Raw genomic sequence first — 22,862 nt, 5'->3', positions numbered from 1 at the left:
CCCTCTTTGTAACTCAGTAGTCTCAGTTATAAAAAGAAGATAATAATAGTTCATTATTCATAGAGTGCTACGAGTGTTAAATGAGCTAATGTATGGAAAAGATCTAGAATAGTGTCTGACACATAGTAAATAGGTAATAGATTGTAGGATAAAATTGGAGCCTTCCTGGAAAAACAGGTTCCTTTTAAAGGGTCATATACTCATTTCTTTTTAAAATTTTGTTTATTTTTGGCTCTGCTGGGTCTTTGTTGCTCTGTGGGCTTTTCTCTAGTTGTGGTGAGCAGGGGCTACTCTCTAGGGGCAGCCCTTGGGCTTCTCATTTTGGTGGCTTCTTTTGTTGTGGAGCACAGGCTCTAGGGCTTGACTCCCAGGCTCTAGAGAGTACAGGCTCAGTAGTTGTGGTACACAGGCTTAGGTGCTCTGACATGTGAAATCTTTCCTGGATCAGGGATCGAACCCATGTCCCCTGCATTGGCAAGCAGATTCTTTACCACTGAACCATCAAGGAAGCCCTACTCATTTCACATATTGGCTTAACAAAACATGTTTTTATAATTAAAGTAGTTTAATGTTCAATTTTAATAGATATTTTAGCAGAAAGTACTCTGGTACTGTGAAAAAGAGAGTCAAGGTCATCTACTTTTGTTTCCATTCTATGGTACATAGGTTTCCTGTCATCAGAGCTTTCATTTCTTTTATCTTCGAGTGGCACTAATAATAGGACTTTTATAAGATTTTTTTGTGAGTACTAAATTATATTATACATATGTGGTACTTATCATGGACCTGGCACATTGTAGATACACAGTAAATATTAGCTGTTGTCACTATTGTGACTTCTCCATTAAGATGTATCACAGACATCTAAAACGTGTGAATTAGATTGCTTGATTCCTTCTCTAACTTTGCTCTTCCTCACCAAATCTGTTCCTTCTCTTACTTTCCCATCTTAGTAAATAAATGGCTTTAGCATCAACCCAGTTGATGTTCAAACCCCAAAATTAGGGGTCATTATTGATTTCTCTTCCAGTAAGTCCTGCTGATAATATTTCTCTAGTCTCTCCACTTTTGGGGGATATTCACCTTTCTCCAAGATACCTAGTCAAGTATGAGGGCCTGCTTTGTGTCCTGCTTTGTTTTTTACTTCTACTAATAGTTTCACTGTTGTACTGTTGATTTTGGATTGGGAAGTGCTGATGGAGAAAATACCAAGACTATGCTTATTAATTAAATCTTCTGCAAATTCATGCCACCTAAGCTCAGCTGAACCCATGTGACTCTTTGGCAGACTGTTTTCCCCATATTTCATATCCTTGTATTTTCACATACCACTCTCTCCCCCAACTTGGGTATGATAGAATCAACTGTAGGGCTTTTCTAACATACATGTTTTGCTTCATTCTGTTTTATTTCTCCACTTCTCTATGATGAGGTATATGAAAAATAGGAAGTATAGATCTGTCTAGTACAAACTGCTGCTAAATTGATCCTTCTAAAATGTATTCATTGAACATATCTTGGTATTTTATAGCTCTCTTGTCTATTGAATGAAGCAGGAAGTGTTCATCCATCCTGGCTCTCTTTTAAGACATCAATTAATATTTTTCATTCTTATTTTCCATTATGCTGTTCACTCAAGGCTGATATGAGATGAGGATTTTTTTTTCTAATCTCCTACTGACTTGCTTTTAAATGATTTTAAACTAAACTTAATGTGGAACCAACCAGAAAGAAAGAGCATATGGGAAATGATTCTCTAATACTTGACAGATTTTTTTAGTCCTCTTTGGGAGTAAAACAGGCTCCTCGCTAGTTACAAGGTTATTTCTGATTTGTTAAAATTATCTCCCTCCTTCCATCTTCAGTGGAAAACCTCAGCAGTACAGAATAACTATTCCAGATCTGTCAAATAGATGCATTGAGTCTTACTATAAAAATAATCTATTATAAGTTTTACATTAGAAATCAGTTTTAAAGCCTCAAATGGGAAATTTTGGTTAGAATGATTTTCAAAAGTTTTTCTCCATAAGTGTTCTAGGACCTCAAGGTCCATTTTAGGATTTTTCTGAGCATGTATCTAGTTATACTTAAGAATGTTTCATCTACTTAAAGTTTTTTTTTTTAAGTATATATTAGCTATAGAAAACATAAATATAAGAAAATAAAAATCACTCAGAATTCCATCAGCTGAAATAAAACTGTTAACTGTTTTGACCCTTGTTACCGTGTTTTTTAACCTTTTTTTCTCTATTTATATAGAGTCATTGCACTCATCCACTTTTAAAATTAGAAACAAGGAATATAGTATTCTTTTCACTAACAAATAGAAACATTGGAAGAAAAGCCACATTTTTGTCCTTTAGGTAACCATAGTGACACAGGGAAGACACATGTAAAGCTTCATAATAGAATGAACTGAGTTCCATTTGGCTATGGTGGAATTAGTTAACATTTTTGTGGACTTGTTCTGTGTGCTAAGTGTTTATATTCATTATCTTATTTTATCTTTGCAACAATTCTATGAGATTCTTAAGTAGATGAATTCACTGAACTTTACCGAGGTTAAGTGAATTGGCCATATTGTTCATAAATAGCTGGGACTTTTGCCCAGGTTTGTTGACATCTGTGTCCATGCTTTTAAGCAGTACTCTCTGTACAGTGCGATAATGAATCATCAGTCTATCTGACTGTTTATCCATCCATATTGAATAAAGGAGAAAGCTAGAGAACAAAGGGGAATGTACAGAGTTGCTAAGGGAGATTATAATAGAATCATTCAGAAGAATGTATCCTCACAAGGAAGGTCAGTGGAAACCAGCTTTCCTAAAATAACAATGCTTTATTGTAGTACTTTGTAATACTAATACCAATGTATTTTAAGGTATGAGGCAGACATTTGGCATGAATACAACTATTGGCTCTTAATGTTTGTCCTGTAGATCAAGTCAAAGTCTACAAGCCAGTGGTTCCTGTCTCATGTGCTGTGAGCCTTTAAAGTGTCCTAAAGTGTCCTTAGATGAAATTCAGGCCTCATTAACTAGTGTCTAACCAAGTTTTCTTTATTAAAAGTTTTATGGATCTTATATAGCTATAATTTTGTTAAATTTGTTGAATTGGATAATCCAACATTGTGCTAACCACTTGGCAGCCTCACAAATGAAAGTTTGTATTCTGTTCTTAAAGGAACTTATGAAACAGACATATACACAACTAATTATGATATTAGATTATTAGATATTAGATTACTGGAGTGGATAGCCTTTCCCTTTTCTAGGAGATCTTCCCAACCCAGGGATTGAACCCAGGTCTCCCTCATTGCAGGCAGATTCTTTACCAGCTGAGCCACAAGGGAAGCCCAAGAATACTGGAGTGGGTAGCCTATCCCTTCTCCAGGAGATCTTCCCGACCCAGGAATCAGACTGAGGTCTCCTGCATTGCAGGCTGGTTCTTTACCAACTGAGCTATCACGGAAGCCTCATATAGCTATACTTTTGTTAAATTTGTTGAATTGGATAATTCAACATTGTGCTAACCACTTGGCAGCCTCACAAATGAAAGTCTGTATTCTGTTCTTAAAGGAACGTATGAAACAGACGTATATACTACTAATTATGATATTAGATTACCATAAGCATTTTGGAAGCATAGAAAGGGAAACAGTTTTCCATAATCACCAAGAATGAAGTCAACAAGTATTTTTCACATTTTCAGCAAATCATCTTATGCCTGTGTTCTTGTTTATTTGAATGAATGGCTCCTTCTCAGTTTGTTTTTGTTTCATTAATTCATATATAAAAGATTAAGCATAAATAAATGTTTAACTATTTCCTAGTAGCTGACAAATATCTTTTAGTTTCTGCTCATTGTTGTTCAGCCACTCAGTTGTGTCTGACTCTTTGTGACCCCATGGATTGCAGCACTTCAGATTCCCTGTTCTTCACAATCTCTGCTCAAACTCATACCCATTGAATCGATGATGCCATCCAACCATCTCATCCTCTGTCTCATCCTCTGCCCTCTTCTCCTCCTGCCCTCAATCTTTCCCAGCATCAGATCTTTTCCAGTGAGTCAGCTCTTTGCATCAGGTGGCCAAAGTATTGGAGCTTCAGCTTCCGCATCACTCCTTCCAGTGAATATTCACGGTTGATTTCCTTTAAGATTGACTGATTTGATCTCCTTGCTGTCCAGAGGACTCTCAAGAGTCTTCTCCAGCACCACAGTTCAAAAGCATCAGTTCTTTGGTGCTCAGCCTTCATTATGGTTCAACTCTCACATCCGTACATGACTACTGGAGAAATCATAGCTTGGACTAGATGGACCTTTGTTGGCAAAGTGATGTCTCTGCTTTATAATATGCTGTCTAGGTTTGTCATAGCTTTTCTTCTAAGGAGAAAGTGTCTTTTAATTTCATGACTGCAGTCACTGTCCATAGTGATTTTGGAACCCAAGAAAATAAAGTCTGTCCCTCTTTCCATTTTTTTCCCCATCTATTTGTGATGAAGTGATGGGACTGGATGTCATGATCTTAGTTTTCTGAACGTTGAGCTTTAAGCCAACTTTTTCACTCTCCTCTTTCACTTTCATCCAGAGGCTCTTTAGTTCCTCTTTGCTTTCTGCCATTAGGGTGGTGTCATTTGCATATCTGAGGTTATTGATATTTCTCCCGGCCATCTTGATTCCAGCTTGTGCTTCATCCAGCCCAGCATTTCTCATGATGTACTCTGCATATAAGTTAAATAAGCAGGGTGACTGTATATAACCTTGAAGTACTCCTTTCCCAATTTGGAACCAGTCTGTTGTTCCATGTCCTTTTCTTGTTGCTTCTTGACCTGCATACAAGTTTCTCAGGATGCAGGTAAGGTGGCTTGGTATTCTCATCTCTGGGAATTTTCCAGTTTGTTGTGACCTACACAGTCAAAGGCTTTAGTGTAGTCAATGAAGCAGATGTTCTTCTGGAATTATCTTGCTTTTTTTATGATCCAGTGGATGCTGGCAGTTTGATCTCTGGTTCCTCTGCCTGTTCTAAATCCGGCTTGTACATCTGGAAGTTCTCGGTTCATGTACTGTTGAAGTCTTGCTTGAAGGATTTTGAGCATTACCTTGCTAGCATATGAAATGAGCATAATTGTGTAGTAGTTTGAACATTCTTTGGCATTCCTGTTCTTTATAGCATGATTCTTAGAACTCTTGTCATGGCCTGAATCAGGCATAAATAATATTAGGGTATAAATTAATTGGTTATTCCTGTTATATGATTGCTTTCTCTAATGAAGTTAAGAAACATTCAAAATCTAATATGCTCTTAGAATAAGTGAACGTTTGAAGAATGGCATAAGTACAGAAGAGAGAGTACCTTAGCTGTCTCTTTTTAATAACATTTTAAACTATAAAAAAGGAACTTTTATTAAAAGCATTGCTGGCATGAGCATTTGCTTTGCTATAATTTGCTAAGTAAATATCCTCTGTCTTCTGGGGAAGGGAATGAACGATCCTAGTCTTAGGATCCTAGTCTTAGGATCCCACACTCTCACACTCATGTTTTCGTGTTGCTTTCCCATGTATTTATTTCCATCATTCTGTAAAAGGCATCAGTTCAGTTCAGTTCAGTCGCTCAGTCATGTCTGACTCTTTGCGACCCCATGAATTGCAGCACGCCAGGCCTCCCTGTCCATCACCAACTCCCGGAGTCTACCCAAACCCATGTCCATCGAGTCGGTGATGCCATCCAGCCATCTCATCCTCTGTCGTCCCCTGCTCCTCCTGCCCCCAATATTTCCCAGCATCAGGGTCTTTTCCAATGAGTCACCTCGTCACATGAGGTGGCCAAAGTATTGGAGTTTCAGCTTCAACATCAGTCCTTCTAATGAATATTCAGGACTGATTTCCTTTAGGATGGACTGGTTGGATCTCCTTGCAGTTCAAGGGACTCTCAAGAGTCTTCTCCAACACCACAGTTCAAAAGCATCAATTCTTCGATGCTCAGTTTTCTTTATAGTCCAACTCTCACATCCATACATGACTACTGGAAAAACCATAGCCTTGACTAGATGGACCTTTGTTGGCAGAATAATGTCTCTGCTTTTAAATATGCTATCTAGGTTGGTCATAACCCTCCTTCCAAGGAGTAAGCGTCTTTTAATTTCACGGCTGCAATCACCATCAGCAGTGATTTTGGAGCCCCCGAAAATAAAGTCTGGCACTGTTTCCACTGTTTCCCCATCTATTTGCCATGAAGTGATGGGACCAGATGCCATAATCTTAGTTTTCTGAATGTTGAGCTTTAAGCCAACTTTTTCACTCTCCTCTTTCACTTTCATCAAGAGGCTCTTTAGTTCTTCTTCGCTTTCTGCCATAAGGGTGGTGTCATCTGCATATCTGAGGTTATTAATATTTTTCCTGGCAATCTTGCCATACAAATAGAAGGAATTGTTATTTTAGGTTAGTAGTTTGATATAGAAAATGGATATAATCTATGACCCTCATTATAATTTATTTGGCCCTTTGCATATAGAATCAGAGAAGGACATGGCAGTCTACTCCAGTATTCTTGCCTAGAGAATCCCGTGGACAGAGGAGCCTGGTGGGCTGCTGTCCATGGGGTTGCACAGAGTTGGACACGACTGAAGCGACTTAGCATGCATACATGCATTGGAGAAGGAAATGGCAACCCACTCCAGTATTCTTGCCTGGAGAATCCCAGGGATGGAGGGGCCTGGTGGGCTGCCATCTGTGAAGTCACACAGAGTCGGGCACAGAGTCGCACAGAGTCGCTTCAGAGTCTGAATCGACTTAGCAGCAGCAGTATATAGGATTCTTTTCATGTAAACTTATAATATGTCAAAATACTTTAAATTCCAAAATATTTTAAGAGTGATATAACCCATTGATATTAAAACCTTTGTAATTATAATATGATTGAGCAGTTTTTACCCTGGGCTGTATTGTCTTTCTATCCATATTGATGTTTTATTTATTTGTTACATTAAGTACTGAAAAGGGATGTTAAAATTTCCAGCTGAAATTAGGATTTGCCTGCTTCTTTCTTTAGTTCTGTCGATTTTTGCTTCATGAAGTCTTAAGCTCATTTATTAGATGCAAGCATATTTAGAATTTTTAATGTCTTCCTGATGAATTATGCTTCTTTTTTTCTGAATTATCTTCCTTATATCTTTACCTTGTTGTCTGTTTTGTCTGCTATTAATATTGTTCTACTTTCTCATCCTTGGTGTTTGCATGGTTTATCCTTTTATATCTTTTTATTTTTAACGTGTTTAATCTTATATTTAAAATATATGAGGCTATGTTTTGCGCTTTAATTAATTCTGGAAGCCAACTATGCTCACCACTGTACCACCAATGCTGCTTTTTAATTAATTGATAATTTCTGCCTGTGAGTTGTATGTTTAGCCCATTTATATTTGCATATACTTTAGACTTTAAAATTGTCTCATAGGCCCCTAAGTCTGTATACATTTTTATTTATTCATTTTTCTCTTTATTCTTCAGATTGATTTGTGTTTAGGTTCACTGAATGTTGTTCTTTTTTAAAAAATTTATTTGTTTTTAATTGTAGGACAATTGCTTTACCATATTGTTGGTTCCTGCCAGACATCAACATGAATCAGCCATAGGCTATCCCTTCCCTCTTGAACCTCCCTCACATACTGAATGTCCTTTTATCTCCAGTCTCTGTTAAGCCCATCCAAAGAATTTTCCATTTTAGTTATTGTTCAGTTATAGAATTTCCAATTGGTTCTTTTTTTTTTAATAGTTTCCATTTTTCTGTTGGTTTTTCCTTCTGTTCATTCATTGAAACTATTTTTTCCTTTAACATACTTTCTTTTAGGCTTTTGAACAGATTTGAAAGAGATATTTAATGTGTTTGTTAGATAAATCCAATGTCTTTTGGGGCTGTTTTCTATTGACTACTTTTTTCTTGATGATGAGTCACATTTTTCTTTTTGCCTTTCAGGTAATTTTTAAATTATGTACTGGTCCTTTTGGATATGTGATAGAGACTCTGGATTTTATTTTTCTTTGACAAGTGTTGGTTTTCATTTTAATAAGCTGTCCAGTTACTTGTTGATAACCTTTTAACTTTGGAGCCTTAGTTTTTTGCTTTGTAAATGTAGATGTGTTTAAAGGCCAAGTTGTTCCCAAGTCCTTTTAAGGACTGTACCTCTAAACTCTACTCCCTTTTTGATCTTTTCGGGTTTGGTGTTATAAAACTTTGTTAGGTGGTGCTAGAGTAGGCCTTGCTTTAGAGCATGGTTCTTTCTCCTAAGATGTCTTGCCTGAATGCCCAGGAAACCATCAGGGTTTCTTCACTCTTTTTTTTTTGGCTGGAAATTGAATGTCTCTGTAATACTGTTTAACATCTGGTGTCTCTGTTTTGTTATCAGCCGCATAGCAGTTGCTCTCTGGTATACCTTTGGTATTTCCTCTTTGAATAATCCCTACCTTTGTTGAGCTTACATTTTAATATGGGACTCAGACAATACAAGGAAGCAAAAATTGCAAGTTATGATGTCTTCTTAGAAGAAAACAAATTGAGTTCTCGGGTAGAGAACAATGAGGTTATTTCTACCACATCTGTAGTTACTTCCTTCACTGAGTCTTGAACTCCTCAAAGTCAGCAGTGAGGGTTGGAATCAACATCTTCTGAACTCCTGTTAGTGTTGATATTTTGCCCTCTTCCCATGAATCACAAATTTTCTTATGGCATCTAGAGTGGTGAATGCTTTCCAGGTTTTTAGTTGACTTTGCCTGGATCCATCAGCCGAATCACTATCTGTGGCAGCTATAGCCTTACAAAATGTTTTTCTTAAATAGTAAGACTTGAAAGTTGAAATAACTCTTTGATCCATGGGCTGCAGAATGGATGTTGTGTTAGCAGGCATGAAAATAACATTAGTATCATCGTACATCTCCATCAGAGCTCTCGGGTAACCAGGTACATTGTTAATGAATAGTAATAATTTGAAAGGAATCTTTTTCTTTGAGCATAGATCTCACCAGTGGGCTTAAAATATTCAGTAAACCATGTTGTCAACAGATATGCTGACATCTAGATTTTGTTGTTCCATTTATAGAGCACCATCAGTAGATTTGGCATAATTCTTACAGGCTCTAGAATTTTTGGAATGGTTATCTCAGCTAGATCCTTTGGATAACTTGCAGCATCTCCTACATTAGCACTTGCTGCGTCACCCTGCTCTTTGATATTATGAGGAAAGTTCATGGGCAGCCAACTTCTGCTATCTTCAGACATCTCTTCTAGAGCTTCCTTATCTCTCTCAGCCTTCACAGAACTGAAGACACTTAGAGCCTTGCTCTGGATTAGGCTTTGATTTATGGGAATGTTGTTGCTGGTTTGATCTTCTATTCAGACCACCAAAACTTCATCCATATCAACAATAAGGCTGTTTTGCTTTCTTATCATTTATGTATTCATTGGAGTAGCACTTTTAATTTCCTACAAGAGCTTTTTCTTTGCATTCACAACTTGGCTCACTGGTGCAGGAGGCCTAGCTTTCAGCCTGCCTCAGCTTTCATCATGCCTGTCTTACTGAGCCTAATCCTTTCTAGCTTTTGCTTGAAAATGAGAGATGTGCAACTCTTCCCTTCATCTGAGCATCCACAGGCCATTGTAGTATTATTGATTGGCTTAATTTCGATATTGTTTTGTCTCAGAGAATAAGGAGACCCAACGTGAGGGAAAGAGACAGGGGAATAGTAGGTCAATGGACAGTCTGAGCACACACATTTATTAAGTTTACTGTCTTATATGAGCACAGTTTGTGGCACATCAGAACAATTGCTGATCCCAGATAACCGTAACAAATATAATAACAATGAGAAAGTCTGAAATATTGTGAGAATTACCAAAATGTGACACAGAGACATGAACTGAGCAAATGCTATTGGAAAAGTGGCACCAGCAGATTTGCTCAACACAGTGTAGCCACAAACCTTCAGTCTGTTAAAAAAAACATAATGTAATATATACAAGGTACAATAAATCAAAGTGCAGTAAAACCAGGTATTCCTGCAAAAACTGTCAGACCAGAGTGGTATCACTGGAGATAGTTAGAAATGATTGGTTTCTGAGACTGTTTGAAGGTAGGACTGATGTGATTTGCTGATGAGCTGTATGAGAAAAAGAGGAGCCAGAGGTTTTTAGCCAGAGCAGTTAGGAGAATGAATATGCCATTTACTGAAATAGAAACTATAGGAGGAATAAATTGAGGAGTGAAGATGTGGAGTGCAATTTTGGACATCCTATTAGGTAATTCAAGTGTAAATGTTAGCAGTTAACTATTTATTATTGATTATCCAGTAGATGTCAACTATTATAAACATTCATTAAATATTTATTAGTTCTGTGGTAGAGTTTGCTATGTTATATTCTAGGATTAAAATGATGGTCAAAAATAGACATTGTCCTTACCCTTATGGAATTACCAGTCTAATGAAGAAGGTAAGAACTGATCAAATAACCATGTTACTGGTGGCCCCCCCCCCCTTTTTAAATAACCTTTTAAATAAGATACCTAAAAAGAAGTAAGGATGACTTAGCAAAGTCACAAATAGCCCTTGGTATCTAAATTTATTAGGTTCTTATTTGCAAATCGTGATGGATGCATGTACATATCTTACAGTTTTTTCATTTAACAACATCTTATTATTTCAATTGGTTAGCTTAATTAACATGAAGGAATGAAGCTTCATGAATTCAGTTTTATTTAGATGAAATGAGGTAGTTTTATAGTGAGTTTAGCATTTAAAGGTATTGTATATTTTATGAAAAATTTAGGCTGTTGGAATTTTCTCCTCACATTAAAAATGTTGTTTTTACATTTTGTTAGCTAAGGATCATTTTTTTTTTGAAACTATATCTTGAAGAATAACATTATAATATGATCTACTGTTCACCATTTTCTCATAAAATTAAAGTATTAATTCTTGTGTTTTAAAAATCAACAGGTTCGCCACAAGGCATCACAGAAAGTTTACGCTATGAAGCTTCTTAGTAAGTTTGAAATGATAAAAAGATCAGATTCTGCTTTTTTCTGGGAGGAAAGAGATATTATGGCCTTTGCCAACAGTCCCTGGGTGGTTCAGGTAAGCAGACTAACTTTTTATGTTTATTTCCCTTTTTTATAAGTGCTTATTATTAGTTAGAATTGATTTTGCATTCTGAAAGTCCTACATCTCATTCACGTGACATTGCAGTTATTCTTAATAAGATCTGATTCATTACACTTGTTTAATCTTCTAAAGTAGTATGTCATATAGACATGATAGGTATAATGTAAATTGTACAGAAACAAGTATTACTTGCAACTTTCTCTTTTTAAATTTCTTTTTAAAGAATTGAGTTACCAGTATGCCATTGTCCCCCACTTACTCTTTCTCATGATTTATATGATTGTTGGATAAGAACAATAATTAGTTTATCTTGAAAAGGAGAAAAAATTCTACATTAAAATTTTTGAAAATTCTCTTGCAGTCCTTTATGTGTTACCTATAATGTAAGACAGTGTTGGAATTCCTAATTCAGCCTTTTATTTGACTGTGAAGTAAGTTTGTTTTGCCTTCTTTTCAGTTATATTCCTCACTAGCTTTGGTTTTCTAAATTTTTTGTGTGTGCTAATAGCTAATTCTGTAGACATTTTTGATCAGATGTCATGAGTAAACTTAAATATGTATCTCAGAGCATGTTCAGTATGCTTACATGATCCACAGGTTTGATACCATGTTTGTGGAAGGCTATTTGGAGATAAAAGATTTGCTTCATTGATGACCATGTATTTTAAAAGCTCATTACCATTGCTTTTTTTGTGTGATGTTGAGCTTTAGCCTTCCTCCTCACTTTATTTTTTAAATGTAGCCAGTAGCTAGAAATTCCCGATATATTTAGTTAATACTAAATTTTTTGTAACAAATTATATATCATGGTAATCTACTTGATTAAGAAGTGATGATGGTAGCAAATTATTAATCCACTTTTATCTTTAAATTGCTTTCATAGTAACAGATTAATTGCCAGTTCTAGTTTTATTTTGTAAATTGATATCTTTGATCTTTATTTCTGCAGAGCAGACCTGTAAAAACTGTCTACTGAGATAGTTAATGAATTTGTGGAAGCATATCAATAGTGAAACATTGCGCAGTTGAAAAAGTAATAGATTATAATCCTGGTTATCATTTGTTTATCTCTGGTAAAGGACATTTCATGTACCATCATATTTATATGTATGAAATGTGTGACTTTTGGGAAAACTTGTCAAGATAACTGACTTATTTCTATTTATTCAGTTAGTTTTCAGTAATTTTCAGTGTATTTATGGAGTTGTGCAGTCAGTCATCACTGCTACCTAATTATAGAACACTTTTATCACAAAAAGAAACCTTGAACCAGTTAGCAATTACTCTGAGTCTTTCTTGCCCAGTGGCAACCACTCATCTGCTTTCTTTGTTGTGGATTTCCCTATTCTATCTCTTACTCTTGTTATTTTACCAGATGTCTATGCTGTGTTGAGATCGTTAATTTTGTAAAGATTGCAAAATGGTAATATTCCAATTGAGTTATTTCTTCTTGAGTAGAATACTTCTACAAAGAGAAATAATCCCCCACTTGGTTACCATAGGTCACAGGCCATACGCATCACTGAAATCTGATTTTTAGAACAGCTTCATCATTCCCAAATGATCACTTATACCTAAAGTCATTTCCCATTCCCCTCCAGCCCCAGGCAACCACAGGTATGCTTCCTATCTCTACAGATTTGCCTTGCTTGGACATTTCAGATAAATGGAATCATACAACATGTTGTCTGTCTTTTGGATCTGGTCCGTTTCCCTTATCATACTAATTTGGAAATTCATGAACATTGTAGCATGTCTTGTACTTCATTTCTTTTTAGCACTGAGTAGCATGGCATGTTATATGTGGTTTAATCAAGAGTATATTTGGTCTTTGTTCCTTGTTCTTAGCACAGAGCTTCAAAAACTCTTCAATTTCCTGTGTGTTATGCTAATGAGGCAACTCCTGTTGGCATTTTGATAACTTTTGGATGAGATGGACATGAGTTTGAGTAAGCTCCGGGAGTTGGTGATGGACAGGGAAGCCTGGCATGCTGCAGTCCCTGCATGGGGTCGCAAAGACTCGGACACAACTGAGCGACTGAACTGACTGAACTGGATGAGATGGGGGCTGATCATTAGAAATGAGCACATGATTAGAAGATGAGAACTCTCAGCCTTCCAAGCTAGGAGTACTAGAAAGAAAAGTGAAGTTGCTCAGTCGTGTCTGACTCTTTGCAACCCCATGGACTGTAGCCTACCAGGTTCCTCCATCCATGGGACTTTCCAGGCAAGAATACTGGACTGGATTGCCATTTCCTTCTCCAGGAGATCTTCCCGACCCAGGGATTGAACCCCGGTCTCCCGCATTGTAGGCAGGCGCTTTACCATCTGAGCCACCAGGGAAGCTCAATACAGGAGTACTAGAAGGAGGTTGGAAATTGAGTTTAATCACATGCCCAATGATATAATTAATTGTACCTATGTAATAAAATCCTAATAAAAGCTGCAGACGTTGGCACTCAATGGAGCTTCTTGGTTGGTAAAGACATTGATGTACTGGGATGGTGATTCACCCTGATTCCACAAGGAGAAGATGCAGAAGCTCTGTTGCCTCCCAGACCTCACCTTATGTGTATCCTTTACAGTAAAACTGTAATCAAAAGTATGGTGCTTTCCTGAATTCTGTGAGTTAACCCAGTGAATTATTGAACCTGAATGAGTCATGGAAACTCCAGAATTTGTAGTTAACCAGAAGTGCTAGTGGCTTGGGGACACTCAAGGTACACAAGTACAGCTAATGTCTAAAGTGAGGGCAGTCATGTGAAAGACTGGGCTCTTAACTTGTGATGCTAACTCTGGGTACTTGGCATCAGAGTTGTATTGCAGGATACTCAGTTGAGGGGGAAAGAGTTATGTGGATACCCCATTATCTTTGTCCATTTACCATTTGATGGGCATTTGAATTGCTTCTACTTTGGACTACTATAAATAGTGAATATGTTGCTGTGAATATTTGCATACAAGTCTTTTCTGGACATACTTCATTTCTCTTGGATATATACCTAGGAATGGAGACTTAGTTGTGTGCTAAATTTGTGCTTAACTTTTAAAGAAGTTGCCATACTATTACCCGAAGTGGCTGTACCATTTTACATTCTTATCAGCATATATGAGGTTCCAGTTTCTCCATATTCTTGCCAACACTTGATATTCTGTCTTTATTCTTATTATAGTCATTCTGGTATGTATAAAGTAAAATCTCATTGTGTTTTTAACTTGACTAATGACTAATGATAGTGAGCTCCTTTTCATGTGCTTATTGACCACTCATGTATCTTTGGTGAAATGACTGTTCCGATTTTTACCCTTTAAAAGATTATGTTGCTTGTATTCCTGTTGAGGTGTAGGAGTCCTTTGTATAGTCTAGATACTTTATCATATATATCACTTGTTAGTATTTCTTTTCAACCTGTGGTTTGTCTTTTCCTTTTCTCATATGATTTTCTGAAGCCAGAAAATGTTAATTTTGATCAAATCTTATGCTAGTTTTTCATTTTGCCAATTTTTTAATATTAGAAGAAATTTTTGCCTAATCTAAGGTGATAAATATTTTTCCTTTGTTTTTTCATAAGATGTTTATGCTTTCAGCTCATAAACTTAGTCCTATGATCTATTTTGAATTAATTTTTGAGTATGATGTGAAGTAGGGGCCTAAAAATGTTCATATTTTTGCCTGTGAATATCCAGTTATTCAGACACCATTCATTAGGAAGACTGTACTTTTCCCACTGAATTGCTCTGACACCTTTGTATGTGTGTGTGTGTGTATATATATATATGTATATGTATATATATATTTGACCTATAAATACAAGGGCTATTTCTAAACTGTCACTTCTGTTCCGTTGATTTGTATATCTATCCTTATACCATACTAGTACTGTTTTGATACAGTAGTTTTATATTGAGGTTTGAAATTGTGATATATAAGTCCTCATGCTTCATTCTGTTATAAGGTAGTTTTGGCTCTTCTGGGTTATTTGCATTTCCATGTAAATTTTATTATCAATTTGTTGATTTCTGGAAAATAACTTGCTGGGATATAGAGTTTATATTGATTCTGTTGATCAATTTGAAGAGAATTGTCATCTTTATGATACTGACTTTCTCTCCAGGAACATGAGTGTCTCTCCATTTATATCCATCTTTCCTTTTGCCATTTAGCGTTAATAGCATTACACACACACACACACACATTTATGTACAGCTTTCCTTTTGCCATTACGTTAATAGCATTACACACACACACACACACACACATTTATATACGGCTTTCCTTTTGCCATTTAGCATTAATAGCATTACACACACACACACACGCATACCCCCTTCTCAATTTGGTAACCAGCCTTATACTGTCTTTTTGTCCCTTCTCACCACCTTCCATTTAAAAATTATTTGAATTTTGACTTGACTCTCTCAAAGTATTTAATTTTGTATCAGTAATTATATTTAATAAATTTTTCTAGATTATTTTATTTGTCCCCTTTTCTTATGTCTCACATAATTCTCTTACTTGGATTTATTCATTTCGTCAAACTATTTTCCTTGAGCAGTTCTTTCAGAAGTGGTTTGTTATCAGATTTCTAAGAATATGCATGATGTAATACATATTTATTTTGCCATTTATTGGGCTTTTTTTAGACTGCCATATTCTAGAATCAAAATTTTTTTCCTTCACATTTCTAAAGCTATATCTCTGTTTTTTGTATTCTTTTTTGTATTCTGTGTTGGCTGAAATGTTTGTTAACAATATAATTTGGTTTTTGTACATAAGATACTTTTTGTCTTTGTAAACTTTTAGAATTTTTTTTGTTGGGTTTCTGAGAGTTTAGCACTATCTTAGTTTCTCTTCATTTCATTTGCGGTCCTTTCAATCTAGATTTTTGACTTTATTCATTTCTGGAAGTTTTTGTTTGCTATTTATTTTTTCTTTTTCTGCTATCATGATCCATACAGACAAAGGCTTTAGTGTAGTTGATGGAAACAGGTATTTTTCTGAAATTCCTTTGCTATCTCTATAATATAGCAAATGCTACCAATTTGATCTCTAGTTCCTCTTTAGAAAAGAAACCCAGTTTGGACACCTGGAAGTTCTTGGTTCACGTAATACTGAAGCCTAGCATGCAAGATTTTAAGCATGACCCTGCTAGCATGGGAGATGAATGCAATTGTCCGATGGTTAGCACAGTCTTTGGTACTACCCTTCTTGGGAATTGGGATGAGGGTTTTCCAGTCCTGTGGCCACTGCTGTGTCTTCCAGATTTGCTGACATAATGAATGAAAAACCTTGATGGCATCTTCCTTTAGGGATCTGAATAGTTCTGATGGAATTTCATCATATCCACTAGCTATATTATTAACAGCAATACATCTTAAGGCCCACTTGACTTCTCACTCTGGAATGTCTGGCTCTGGGTGATTAACCACACAATGGTAGTAATCCAGTTCATTAAGACTTTTTTATACAGTTCTTCTGTGTATTCTTTCCATCTCTTCTTGATCTCTTCAGCATCTACTAGGTCTCAACCATCTTTATCCTTTATTGTGCCCATCTTTGGGTGGAATGTTCCCTTAATGTTTCCAATTTTCCTGAAGAGATCTCTAGTCTTTCACCTTTTGTTGTTTTTGTCTATTATTAAGCATTGTTCATTGAAGAAGTCCTTCTTGTCTCTTCTAGCTATTTTTTGGAACTCTGCATTTAATTGGATGTACCTTTCCCTCTCTCCCTTGCTTTTTGCTTCTCTTCATTCTTCCTCTATTTGTAAAATCACCTCAGATAATTAGATTCTTGGTTTTGTCCTTTTTCCTGTTTGTGGAAATCTTTTCTGTTTATGTTGTGTGCTTTCAGGAAGGGGTGGTTGTTCGGTGGAATGTACAGATACCTTTCCTTCTTAATTTGTGGTTTCTTGTCTCTCTTCGGGGTCAGGACCAATCTTAGGTGCCTTGTTACTAGTCCTGGTACTAATGATATTAGTCCTATTCTCACCTCATTTATTAGGAGACCCTGATAACTATGCCCCAGCAAATCCCCTAACTTGGTATCCTTTTTCTCAGGTCCCAGTGCCACTGCTTTAGTCTGAGTGCATAACACTGCCATTGCTATTGATTATGAACAGGGTGATGGGGAAAGGAAGGGAGAAGACCCTGTCCCAAATGTGGCTGCGAATTACTCTTCCCAGTGGTATGGGACTTATTCCCTCTTCTGGTATCTATTGAATCTGGTATCTTAGGTGTTTCTAAACTGCCTCCTCAGCTCTCTGCTTTGTGAGTTATGTGCAGGAATTTGTTTGCAGAAAGTTGGGCTATTTTATTATGGATTCTTTTTGTCATCACCTTTTATATTCCTCATTCTTATTCTGTTTCTCTTTTAAAATATGTCTGTTTAAATAGATTCCTGTATTCTCCAAGAGAGACAATGATACGCTTATGTATATTTTGTTAGTTAAGCATGAAGAAGATATCCATATAACAGTTTTATCTGATAACTGGTTCTCCATTAAAGATATCCAAATCTATAATCAAAGATTTCATAAAGTTTAACTCTGTGTTGGTTTTACAGTAATTTCTCTTTTTCAATAGCAGTGTCGATTTGGGGATTTTTTCTGTTAACAGTTCTAGTTTTCTTTCCTTTTTTTTTTTAAAAAAATATTTTTATTTACTTATTTGGCTGTATTGGGTCTTAGTTGTGGCATGTGGGATCTAGTTCCCTGACCAGAGATCGAACCCAGGCTCTCTGCATTGGGAGCGCAGAGTCTTAGCCACTAGACCACCAGGGAAGTCCCTCTTTTCTTTTTTAAACTTTTTTTCCTTCTTGTTTTGTTTTCCAGCTATTTTGTGCCTTTCAAGATGATAAGTATCTGTACATGGTAATGGAGTACATGCCTGGTGGAGACCTTGTAAACCTTATGAGTAACTATGATGTACCTGAAAAATGGGCCAAATTTTATACGGCTGAAGTTGTTCTTGCTTTGGATGCCATACACTCCATGGGTTTAATTCACAGAGATGTGAAGCCGGACAACATGCTCTTGGATAAACATGGACATCTAAAATTAGCAGATTTTGGCACATGTATGAAGATGGATGAAGTAAGTAACAAGCGAGTTTTGTTGTTTTTTTTTTTTTTAGTTTTTTAAAAGACAAAAAGAAAACAACATATCTGGACTTCATAATTTAAAAAATATATAAATTTAGTTTTACTAACTGTGTGATGACTCAAACAAGGTAATAAAATATCTAAATCAAAACATTTCCTTTACTAAATCATTCATCTAGTTGTAGAATACTTGGTAGATTTGGTGAATCTAAGAGAAATAAGAACTCATATAAGTAATCATCTTCCTCATGGCATTTTGACAAACATTTGCTACCAGTCAAAACTAGTTCATGTTTATAATGATCTTTCTGTAAGCGTGCTATAATTCCTGGCAGTAATTCCTGATCGGGAGAGATCATGTTTTATTCCTATTTATTCTTGTTAATTATCTTGTCAAGACTTTTATTTTGAATTAAGCTGATTTGCTTTTCTCTTTACTTCTCAACTTATTTATGCCACCTGTTTGATATTCACTTTTATTGATTGTCATCAGTGATCCATATTCTTCAAGCTCAGCTCTGATTTTTTTTACCTCATGTGGAAAGTTTTCTCTGATAACACTAACCTGACCGATCACTCTCTGTCATAATGTCCATAATGTTACTCACTTAGAATTTATGCTATACTTCACAGGCCACTTTTTTCTATCTAGGTTTATATGCCCTGTCTACCCAGCTAAAATGTAACATCTCTTGGGTTCTCTGGTCTTCTTCATAGAGTATTACAGTGTTTGTGTTCTGCATACATTAATCAATGTTTAGTTGGTGGACCAAAGCTCCCTCTTGTGGTGTTTATCATAATGTAGTGTAAAGTGATTACCAGTGAAAATTATCTTTAATGAAAATGAAATAATTTTCTAATAGAATACTAAACTTTTTAATGTCTGTTATACACAACAAATGATATTTATGTGTTGCACTTCCATGAGTGTGCTCTGATTTTCATTAAACCAAGAACCTTTGGGAGGGTGCAGAGAAATCACATCGTATGTTTTTAGGATGGGTAAAGGTGGTTAAGGAAAGAAAGATGTTGAATATGCAAGTATGAAACAGGTCAGAATATGGTGTTTACAAAATAATTTTACGAGCATGTAAGTAAATACTAAATTCAGCTGTTTAAATATCTTAAATTGTCTCTCTATAGGGCAAAATAAAATATGGTATATATAATTTTGTTTACTATTTTTAATTCAGGTACATGTAGTTAATTATGTTCCTTGGCTCACAACTTACTGTATTAGTTATCCACACAAAGACCTCATTTGGTTTTTTTTTTTTCAATTATGTTTTCCCCCCTTTCAGTTGTTTTTGTTTTATTCTCTTTCCCTAATACATAGCCATTGTAATGTGTCTACTATAAGCTCTTACAGACTATTAGTATAGTAAGAGGTAACAAGAATACACAGAACTGTACCAAAAAGACCTTAATGACTAGAATAACCACAATGGTGTGGTCACTCACCTAGAGCCAAGCATCCTGGAGTGTGAAGTCAAGCAGGCCTTGGGAAGTGCTACTACAAACAAAGCTAATGGAGGTGATGGAATTCCAGCTGAGCTATTTAAAATCCTAAAAGATGTTGCTGTTAAAGTGCTGCACTCAGTATGTCAGCAAATTTGAAAAACTCAGCAGTAGCCACAGGACTGAAAAGGTCAGTTTTTATTCCAATCCCAGAGGACAATGACAAAGAATGTTCAAACTGCCAGAAGATTGCACTCATTTCGAATGCTAGCAAGGTTATGCTCAAAATCCTTCAAGCTAGGCTTTAGCAGTGTGTGAACCAAGAGCTTCCAGATGTGAAAGTGAAAGTTGCTCAGTCGTGTCCGATTCTTTGCGACACCATGGACAATAGTCCACCAGGCTCCTCTGTCCAGGGAATTCTCCAGGCAAGAATACTGAAAAAAGCATTGGATTGCCATTCCCTTCTCCAGCGGATCTTCCCAACCCAGGGATTGAACCAAAGTCTCCTGCATTGCAGGCAGATTCTTTATCATCTGAGCCACCAGAGAAGCCCTCTAGATGTATAGGCTGGGTTTAGAAAAGGCAGAGGAATCAGAGATCAAATTGCCGACATTCGTTAGATCATAGAGAAAGCAAGGGAATTCCAGAAAAACATCTACTTCTGCTTCATTGACCATGCTTAAATCCTCAGACCAATTTTTGTTTTCAGTAAATCTCTTGATTTATGACATTTTTTTTGTCAGTTATGAAACACTAGATATATTCAGCAAAGACACATTATCTGATCCATTTAAGATAAAGTACTTCTGAAGAAGCTTTTGAAAATGCATACCTGTTTATGTTTCTCTCAAGCTACCCTTTAGTAGATTTCTGTCACTTATTAAATAAAGTTGGAACTCCTTACCTAGTTACCTGAAGCCTCCTTTTAGGATGATATGATCCCTGCCTAGTGTTTCATCCTCATTCTCTATCATTTGTTCTCTTGTACCTTGTGTTTTAGAGGTCTTAAATTAAATAGTTTTTTTTATACCATGATTCCTGGCTTTTATATAAGGTTGGTGCAGAAGCAGTTGCTGTTTTGTTTTGTTGAACTTTGCCAGTTGATATTGGAATACATTCTTAAATAAATGTGGTTGTGTTATACATCATTTTAATGTTCATTTCTCGCTCTATGTATTTTTGCTAATAACTTATTACTTGCTGTGTATTTTATATTTATTTTAAACTATGGAAATGATGTTAGACAAAAAGCAAATTCAAGTGATTTTCTTATTTGAGTATAAAATGGGTTGTAAAGCAGTGGAGACAACTTGCAACATCAACACATTTGGGCCAGGAGCTGCTAACAGACATACTGTGCAGTGGTGTTTCAAGAAGTTTTGTAAAGGAGACAAGTGCCTTGAAGATTAGTAGCACAGTGGCCAGCCATTGCAAGTTGACAACGACCAATTGAGAGCCATTGTCGAACTGATCCTTTTTAACAACTACACAAGAAGTTGCCAAAGAACTCAATGTCAACTATTCTACCGTCATTTGGCACTTGAAGCAAATTGGAAAGGCAAAAAGCTCGCTAAGTGTATGCCTTGTAAGCTGGCGCAAATCAGAAAAATTGTCGTTTTGAAGTGTCATCTTCTCTTATTCTACACAACTGCAATGAACCATTTCTCAATTGGATTATGATGTGCAATGAAAAATGGATTTTATACGACAATCAGCAACTACCACCTCAGTCATCGGACTGAGAAGAAGCTCCAACGCACTTCCCAAAGCCAAACTTGCACCAAAAAAAGTCGTGCTCACTGTTTGGTGGTCTTCTGCCTGTCTGATCCACTAGAGCTTTCTGAATCCTGGTGAAACCATTACATCTCAGAAGTATGCTCAGCAAATCAATGAGATACACTGAAAACTGCAATACCTGCAACCGGCATTGGTCAACAGGAAGGGCCCAATTCTTCTCCACAACAGTGCCCAACTGCACGTCACACAACCAATGCTTCAAAAGTTGAATAAATTGGACTACGAATTTTGCCTCATCCACTATATTCACCTGACCTCTCACCAACTGACTACCACTTCTTCAAGCATCTCTACAACTTTTTGTAGGGAAAATGCTTCCACAACCAGCAGGAGGCAGAAAATGCTTTCCAAGAGATCATTGATTTCCAAGGCATGGGTTTTTATGCTGTAGGAATAAACAAACTTAATTCTCACTGGCAAAAATGTGTTGATTATAATGAGTCCTGTTTTGATTAATAAAGATGTGTTTGAGCCTAGTTATAATGCTTTAAAATTCATGATCCAAAACTGCAATTACATTTACACCAATCTAATACATGCTATTGAATACACTCGGCTTGGCACGTTCCTACTCACACTTTGAAATTCAATTCAAAGTTTGCTTATTTTGTGAAGTCTTTTAAGTTGGCTCCTCTAGCTTTTTAACATGTACCCTCTGGGGAGCATTTTCTTTTCTTTTTCTTTCTTTGTACTATAAGTTGTTGAACACTTACTTTGTATTTTCTGTGTCCCAGCCCTGAAAACAAACACTTCTCAAAGAAGCGCTAATTCCTTTTATTCAGGAATGGTATTTAAAAATCAGTATTTGGGTGTTAGATGTATTCATTGTTTTTGGAGTGTCATTACTTCTAGACCCTGTTAGTAGACATGTGTATATTGTATACACCATATCTACTAACTCACATGCACATACATGTTCATATTTAATTCTGTACTTACTAGTCTGTATATGAAGTATATTAAGAATTATGAGTTCATATGATACTTCTGATTCTAGTTTTATAGCACAGGGTTCATTCTAGTCTTCCTCCTTTCTTTTTTGTATTTACTTTTTTGGATAGTGAGAAACCAGGCTCTCATTGTATACACTACAACTGTTTTCCAAGGTAACCTAGGTCAGTTCTTTTCCTCTCTACCTTCTTTGGTGTGGTTATGTTATTAATTTATGAAACAGGTCCATTTCTTACTGTTTGTGTTCCATTTAGAGTTGTCCCACATCTGGTTGATTTTATTATTTATTTTTTGGATATGTAAAGCATTCCTCTGGTTTAAGAGTCTGCTGCTGCTGCTGCTAAGTCGCTTCAGTCATGTCCGACTCTGTGCGACCCCATAGACGGCAGCCCACCAGGCTCCGCCG

At 36.2% G+C, this 22,862-nt stretch overlaps 1 protein-coding gene across 4 annotated transcripts in view; it reads left to right on the top strand.

The window, feature by feature from the left end:
- ROCK2 (Rho associated coiled-coil containing protein kinase 2) overlaps nucleotides 1-22,862 on the top strand; it is a 138,156-nt gene that overhangs the window by 58,857 nt on the left and 56,437 nt on the right. For 3 of the 4 annotated variants that reach the window (XM_081596532.1, XM_081596534.1, XM_081596533.1), the window contains exons 4-5: nucleotides 10,987-11,124; nucleotides 17,982-18,242. In XM_081596532.1, coding sequence (XP_081452658.1) covers nucleotides 10,987-11,124; nucleotides 17,982-18,242 — 399 coding nt within the window. Of the gene's footprint in view, nucleotides 1-2,774; nucleotides 2,804-10,986; nucleotides 11,125-17,981; nucleotides 18,243-22,862 lie in introns of those variants that run through there. The other variant, XM_081596535.1, reaches the window with a different exon arrangement.

Source organism: Giraffa tippelskirchi, chromosome 4 (assembly GCF_054371585.1).
Source record: "Giraffa tippelskirchi isolate mGirTip1 chromosome 4, T2T-mGirTip1v1.2.pri, whole genome shotgun sequence".
Classification (NCBI taxonomy): domain Eukaryota; kingdom Metazoa; phylum Chordata; class Mammalia; order Artiodactyla; family Giraffidae; genus Giraffa; species Giraffa tippelskirchi.
Note: the sequence above shows the minus strand (reverse complement) of the source record. Positions and strands in the feature narration are given on the sequence as shown.